This window comes from Kryptolebias marmoratus, linkage group LG14 (genome assembly GCF_001649575.2).
Source record: "Kryptolebias marmoratus isolate JLee-2015 linkage group LG14, ASM164957v2, whole genome shotgun sequence".
NCBI lineage: Eukaryota > Metazoa > Chordata > Actinopteri > Cyprinodontiformes > Rivulidae > Kryptolebias > Kryptolebias marmoratus.
In genome coordinates this window covers 22,111,661-22,119,762 of record NC_051443.1, presented here as the reverse complement: position 1 = coordinate 22,119,762, position 8,102 = coordinate 22,111,661, and the positions used below count along the sequence as shown (strand labels likewise).

The 8,102-nt window shown below is 35.9% G+C and overlaps 1 protein-coding gene across 14 annotated transcripts in view; it reads left to right on the top strand.

Moving 5' to 3' along the window:
• The first annotated feature begins 491 nt into the window (after window positions 1-491).
• LOC108232671 (protein unc-13 homolog B) overlaps window positions 492-8,102 on the top strand; it is a 54,072-nt gene continuing 46,461 nt past the window's right edge. For 12 of the 14 annotated variants that reach the window (XM_037979429.1, XM_037979430.1, XM_017410593.3 and 9 more), the window contains exon 1: window positions 495-785. In XM_037979429.1, the coding sequence (XP_037835357.1) occupies window positions 764-785 (22 nt within the window). In that variant the 5' untranslated portion in view covers window positions 495-763. Of the gene's footprint in view, window positions 786-8,102 lie in introns of all 14 variants that reach the window. The other 2 variants (XM_025004766.2, XM_017410601.3) reach the window with 2 other exon arrangements.

Here is an 8,102-nt window from a genome sequence, read left to right as displayed (position 1 = left end):
GCATCTCATCCATGGNAAACACATACACACACACACACACACACACACACACACACAAACAAACAAAATAATAATCATGTTTGGTTACTGTTCATCAGATTGTGAAGAACTTGGAGTTTCCAGTATATACACATGGATTTTCTCTTTAAAAGTAGTTTTAATTAGTTCAATTTTAGCTTTTAAAAATGTGAGACTGATGTCACATGTATACATTTGGAGAAAAAATGAATTTATTCCAACTTGACGGTACACTGACCTAATAAAAATTAAATAAAAATAATCAAGTAACAAATAAAACTGCATGACAAAACAACAACTTCGTAGTAGCTTAGTTTATGTTTATGAAGCGAGTGCGTCACCTGTTCTTCCGTTCAGAAATGTCACTCTCCGCGATTGGTTGAACTATTCAGAAAGGCCCCGCCCCTAATCCGGAGGGCTTCTAGTTGATTGGATATCCCTCACGCCAGTAACAGGTGACATCTCCGCCTTTGTATCAGCGCTCTTGGGCTGTCGGTCAGTGGAGACAACCTGTGATGAGAGTTTTAATAATGGCGTGGGACGTGGTGGGGGGCTCTCTGTCACTCTCTGCCGACGTCTTTTATCAATAAGAAGCTTTTGAGCATGAAAACCGGATTGTTTTAGAGCCTTGCGAACATTTTAACGGCTTTTAATATGTCACCTCAGTCAGTAAATCTCCGCTGAGAGCCTCCTTTAGCAGCTACAAACTGTGAAACTACTGGCTCGTTGCTGGAAGCGCCTTGCCATGTCGTTACTGTGTGTCAGAGGTAAGTTTTCCTTCTGTTTTTCGCTCATTATTTACTTTATAGACAAGGCACGACGTGTTTTCTAAACAAATTAAGTTTGCAGAAGTCCTGCCTCAAAACAAGAGGAGGTATTCTCCTCAGGCGGAGTGATCTGGAGAGACAGAGAAAAAAAAGAAGTGACTTTTACGTTTCACATGATGAGGATTTATGATTTTAAGGGACAAACTGGTTCTAAGAGTAATAAAATAAGTCAGGACACAGGATGCTTTTTTAATTTAGATGGCAGTTTAATTTTCCCGAGCAAGGTGCACATCATACCAGCTGTTTGTGGTTTACACTGTTTACTTTGGCATATGGCAGAAAGATGAACAAATATGTGATTAAAAACCAGTATATTATGAGCCCACTTCACATCTACTTATAAAAAAAAGACTACTATTAACTGATATTATGTAACAATAAAAGGTTATATATGAGTTCACCAAATGGATCAGAGGTTTTACTCTGGGGTGTAAAAATAAGCATATAATGCATTTATCTACAAATAAAAGGACGACTGGATTATAATACCCGTTTTAATATGTTTATCATGCAAGTGTAAAAGTCTTTCTTCTAAAGAAAAAAAAAGAAAAGAGTTCCCCCAATATAACAGTTATCTTAACATAAATAAAACGTTCAACTTCTATGGCTCAAATGAACAATTTCTTTAAAAACAGCAACAACAACAACAACAACAACAACAAAAAAACTAAAGAAAATCAATATTTGTATGTCTTCTTGTACAGCTGAAGGTAAACAGGAGGGTGGGTGCAGTTTAGCATCCATTAGAACACCAAAGCACATTATGTAATCTCCAGTTTTCAGCAAAAGCCTGCTGATTTGGTGCAGCCATTCTATTAAAAAAAAGGAGAAAAGAAAGAGTAAATATGCTGCAAGGCCAAAACAAACAAACCTGGCCTGTCCCACCGAACTGATCTGTTGCAGTAAGATCTTATTGTTGTCTGCATTTTTGTTCAAACATTTTAAATATGATTAAATGCATTATTTATATTACAGTTGCGGTAAGTGGATCAATTGATCAATGAAGTACATCAGATTTTGACACTTTTTAAAAAATAATTATTATCAGTCACACCTGAGCATGCTAAGTTTAGCTGCCTTTCACCTCCAGACCCCAAGAGAAACTGAGCAGAATATTTTAATAACTTTTAAAAGAACATTATCTTATGTACCAAGGGACTGGTAACACTAATCATGTATTTATCAAAGTCACATTTATTACACTGGTTGATAGAAATAACATAATGATAATTTTAAAACAAACAAAGCTTTGAACTGCATTCATGGTGAGCCATTAAGAATGTTCACCCATCCTCATCTGACCCAGAACTAAATAACAAAGGATTACTTTTTTTTAGTTGTTGAAAATCAAGTAAATGTTTGTATATGAATAATGAACTTATAGAAACAATCAATTCTGCTTCTAAACTTAGCCAAAAGCTGCTCTGATTTCTGAAGATCATCAATGGCCACTGAAAATCTGTAATTAGTCAGCTTTGATATTACTGTTAATAGTTATCTTTAAGTTTAGAATCACATCGGCCCTAATTGTTGCCAACAAGACTGGCAGGTGCACCCCTGGTTGTTGGATTACAGTCTAGTGTATTTCTGTAAGCTTAATGGCTTCACAGACATTAGAATTAAAATGTCACTGAGCATTTGGGTCAAAGTGAGCTTTTATTGAGTTGAGAACTTGAGATTACAGTTGGCTTCATTTTGAAACAGAGTTTAACTTGCAGAACGGCTTTCAACCTTTTAACTTCCTTGCTGATCTTGCCTTTTATCACCAGCCATGTCACGTAAATAAAGGAAACCCGATTAAATGGTTCAGCTTGCATGTCCAACGGCTGTCTTAAAATCAACATCTGTTTGACTGATCATCTTTGATCAATGAGTCATCATTAGATGTCAAAAGCCCCACGTGATTTTGATATCCTCATACTTTTTGTGTTAAGCGTCTATGAGTGAATTCAAGTCCTCTGTTCATCTTTGGAATTTGATGGAAACAATAACTTTGTGCCACAAGGACCTTAGGCCTCGTTATTTAACAAACTTCATGTAATGCTGTTCAAATACTATTTAAATCCCTCCACAGTGTGATTGTACGATCAAGCAAACATTTATCGCCACAGTCTTAAGTTTCCTTAATACCTTTGCAAATGAATCCAGGTCACAGCTGACTGTCGCAGCTCTCGTCTCATGCTGTTGTCATGGAAATCACAAAATCTCTGATCTCGACCTACGACCCTCTCTTTAAAGTGAATTTCGGGTTATTGGAGGTTAACCAGAAGCATTTGTCTTTTTGTAGTGCTGTCAAATAGTGTTTTGTCTTTTATTTCCTCTAACTTGTTACCTTTATTACCTGCAACATGTGAAATGATAATAAAATTAATCAATTTCATACTTTTGTATGAAATTGTATTTGTGTGTGTTTAAAAATACCCTGGCATTTCTGCTGATACTGTTTGGCATGTTGTATTAGTGTGTGTATAATTTCATTTTATTTCATTTCATTTTAGGGACTTCTGATATATATATATATATATATATATATATATATATATATATATATATATATATATATATGATTAGAAATGCACCACTTAAACATTTTTTTTGCCCTCTTGGCCTCATTATTTTTTTATCATATGAGAATATTGTTTACTTTTTTTTTGTTTATCTTGTGCACCTTCCTTGTGTTTTTTGTCTTTCTCAGCCTCTGCACTCATAGCACCTGCAGTCTTGTGTAAAGCAGTGATAATCATTAACACATAGTGACATGTTCATGTTTGATAGGACTGCTTTATGTAATTTACAGGAATTCTGCCACAACAGGCACTATTATGTCATTTATCAGGCTATAAAAATGATCGAGTTGGTGCTAAAACATACTCGTATGAAATGTTATGGCAGTTCCTGTTTATTGGTGCTTCAGACAGTCTCTGTGCACAGTATTATAGAGAAAACAACCTCACCTCACAGCAGGAAAGGAGAGTTGTACAAAAAGCTAAATTTTCATTTCAAACATAACTATGGCGTTTTGTCTTTTTTGCTTTACATTTTCGCAATAACCTGAAAGAACTGTCAAATCTGCTTAAAGCATGTCTCTACAACAAATAGGAAAACGTATTTGCATCAACATTAAAATGAATAAACTAACATTCATTTATGGCGGTTTAAAATCATCTTTTTTGTCACTTCTTCTCTTCACACAGATTTATTCTCAGAATTGATCATTTTCGATGTAAGGAGAACAACAAAGACAATCTGTTCAGACCTGATTGCTTGTTTTTAAATAATATAAAAATCCTTCTTTTAAAAACAATAAACCTCCAGAAAGTTTTGTCATCAGTACATCACACAGAGAAAGCGAATTAAGTGCTGGAAAGCAATAAATCACTCCTGTAAGTGGTTCAGTTCAAAGGCTCCAGAAGTCAGGAGGTATTTTATTTAATTGTGGTCTTTCACTGTGCCATTTTAAGACAGTCCATTTATTGATTAGTGAAATTAAATCTGATTGATTGACGGAGTGGCTGTGCAATTAGCTGATGTTGTGACTCATACCCTTATGGCACAGCAGCTTAACAGTGTTGCTTATTTATTGCTAGTTGAGATGCTTCATCTCCACGGTGATGTCTTTACACGACAGATAAGTGGTTGCCCTAACATGTGGACATTTGGGGGGGGGGGACTCTTGCTGTGATTGTGGGGGCAGGGCTTAATGGACATATGAGTCACATCACATGGACCTTATGATGCTGTAGTGATGGTGACACATGTTTTATTTTCATTACATGGGCTGTGGTAACTTGACAATCAGCTATTGATTTGGTGGAAAATTGATTTATTGGACTTTTGTCAAACAACAGCTTTCACATCACTACTTGTATTACATTCCTGCTAAAAGAGATCAAGGAAGGATGCAAATCTGTCTGCAAAGTATAATCATCTTTAGACAGAGAATATGTATCATAAGTCATTTTTAGCCATGCTGTTAATGGGCACATCAATCACCCGCAGTCTAACCATTGTCTGGCTTAAATGTATAATTATAACCTGTTAGTTAGACACAGTCCAGTCTCCTCTGTGGCAGCAGAGCAGAGGCTTAACCTTCAGAACAAATTTAAACCAGACATCCTGAGTCATCTTTCTGCAGCAACAATAAAATAAAAATGATGGTTCTTGAGTTTTAAAAAGTTTGGAAGCTCTTGTCAGTTCTCAGGTTTTCACTGAGACCAATCCAGAGACATGAACCATGGTGTTAAAAAGTAATCTAATATCTGCCTGGGTTTTCACTTTTGGTTTATTTAAAAGCAGTTCTGAAGCTCTGAGAAGTTTCACAGAATAAGAACAATTCTGATAAATAAGTAGAACAGGCCGTTGAGACCACTGAGATTTTTATAAACTGAAGTTTGTTACAGGACAAAAATATGTCAGAGTACTGCTACAGTTTCAGTCTGTAAAGTTTATTTGTTAAGTCTTGAACGGATTCTGCTGCCTATTAATTTTTAAATTATTATCCCTCTTTAATGTCAATCTTGAGTAAAATAGTTTTTTACTTCTTGGAATGTCACAGTGTTTGGCATTGCTCACACACTGTCAATAATATGTTTGCAGTACAGGAAAATGTTGGTTCCAAAATGTGTGTTTCGCCATTTATGACATGCAATTTATTTGAGCTGTGTAGCAGAATCAGTAGCTATTGCAAAATGACAAAGATATGGCTTTGCAAAAGATGAGAGGCAGAGGCCACGCTGGACTAAAAGTGATGGAGCTGCTGCAGGGTGGCTGAACGTATCCAGCAGCAGTGTAGTAGAATTATGAAAAGAGGCAGAGAGAGAAAGAGAGCGAGAGAGAGAGAGAGAGAGAGAGAGAGATTGCAGGAGTAATCCCCTGCCCATCTGTTGCTCTCTTTCTCTTCCATACAACAGCCAGCACAAAGCGGAAGTAGAGCTCCACAGTGGATCCTGCTCTCACTTCCTGTTCAGACCTCATCTCCCACAGATTGTATCCTGTATGGAAAATCTATGTATTTATTTATTTTTTAGTTTAAAGTAGGAACAGTGTTCCAAAACCCGTGTTTCTATTTTGAAATATTAATTATCTGAAGAATGAGCACAATGCTTTATTCTGTAGTGGAGCTGTACAAAAATTAATACATTTTAAAAACCTGAAAAATGACTATTATTGTTGTACAGCAGACAAAGTACTTAGCCTACCTTATGTTGTGGTGATAATTGCAACATATTGCCAACACAGTACTCATTTAACATCAGTACATTCTGAACATCATCCACTCCGTGGCAAAGTACTTCCACTGTAAGTTTTTCGGTTTATTTTTGTGTTCAAATAATCTTCTTTATTTTCTAATCTTTTCTAAATCCTTCAGTGAAATGCAATAACAGATTAAAAAAAAAAATTGGACAAATTGACTTCTTGGGATGCCTCAAAACATGTTGTAGCATTAAAGTCACTCCACAGTAATTTGCATGTTCAAAATGTGCAAGTGATGTATCATGCAACCCTGAGATTTAGACCTAACATTTAGAGGCGGTCAAAACATCTTGTTTTAGTTTCAAGACTTTCTGTTGTTACTAGAAGACACACATTTTGAAATGTGTAAAAGAGTTCAGAAGCAGATCAGCTGTCCACTGTGGAGACGAGGTCAAACAAAGAAACCAGAAGGTTTGGATAATTATACCCATCTTATTCAAACAGTAATCTACAAGGCCTTTAAAGCCCCAAACAGAAACAGATAAGCATCTGTTTCCATCACAGTGGCACCCTGGTTTATTCCACTCATGGTCATTCAGAGCTCCACAGTCCTAAACAGCATCATGCAAATTAGAACTTAAGGTCACTGTAACAGCTCATTCACTTTAGTGGAAAGCAACAAAAAACTGCTGCTTCTCTCAGTTTTTCCACCGCACTTTTCTGCTCCACACTGAGCTGCAGGAAATACTAGAAGTGATAAGTCACTTTTTTTCCTACTGATTTGATAATGAGTCGTCTTTTTCTTCATTATTATCTTAAGCTACCAATTGTTTTCACTTACTGAGTTTCCATTTGTAGTGAGAAAGTATTTATTGTAAATGTAAAAACATCTATGTGACAAAGGACGGAAAGGGAGTGCAAACTTTCTCTCAACTACTTCAATGTGCACAGATAGAGGGCAGAGGATGTAGAACAATAATATAAAAGCGCTGTGGTTTTTTTTTTTTTTTTAGCTCTGTGATCTCGTCATGCCCATCTGGCATGTCAGGCTTCAGAGATTTAGTAGATTCTGCGCCTGAACACATAACCCTGCCACAGCAATCACAACTAATCCCCTCCAAAGCGCTTTACAATCCCATAAACAGTATTGTATGGATCCATCAGGAGGCTAAAGATGAATATAAATAAACCCAAATGTGGCAGCAAGTGTTTTTCAACTTGGCCATTTTGAGAGTTTTAATAAATAGCTGCAGCATTTTGTGTGGTATTCTACCTTTCAGCTCCCATCTGCCTCAGTTGTTTTATTGTTTCTAGAATATTTGTTTACCAGCTATTGTGTTTTGTGTTGCATCTGTTGAGGCTTATGCTTCATGATTGTATTGAAGTTGGTATTTTGCAAGTAAAGAAAGCAGAGCATGGTTTCCCAGGAGTAAAAGGATTTTTTCCCCCCCTCTATTTGAATAAATTTGTCCCACATAAAATGTTGAGCATCATACGTTGTTAATTCTTCATTTGGATTACTTGTTTGGAGATTTTAGTTAGTTAGTTTGTTTATTTATATAGACAGCTTTCAATACTGTAGTCTAAGATTTTCATGCTTGGAAATAAACATTGGAAATAATATTGGAAACAACTTCTGGTTGTTATTAAGCATTACAAAGTAAAAGAAAGTGAAGTTTAGGAAGAACTCTCCAGTGCTGATCTAATTTAAACATATTTGGAAAGGTGCCATTGGGGTTATAGTCACACCTAGAACCCATCCAATAATGCACTCAGTGATCTAATCCTTATTTTATTTTATTTTATTTATTTATTTTTAGTTGACCATAATCCTCTACCAGTGTTAAAGGTTTTTCTGTAAAGTGTCCTTTAGAAATCCATTTGCCTTTCTTTCCCCTGACAATTTTAATGTTCTCAATACCAAACATTTGCTCAGAGGAGTTCTTGCTTTGATGAGTCATTGTGCTAATGAAGCTTTTAATTTGCATTACCTGACCTTTCCTGGCAATTATCATTAGTCATAACCCAAACAAGTTAATTAAAGTCTCAGGTCTTGTTAGAACT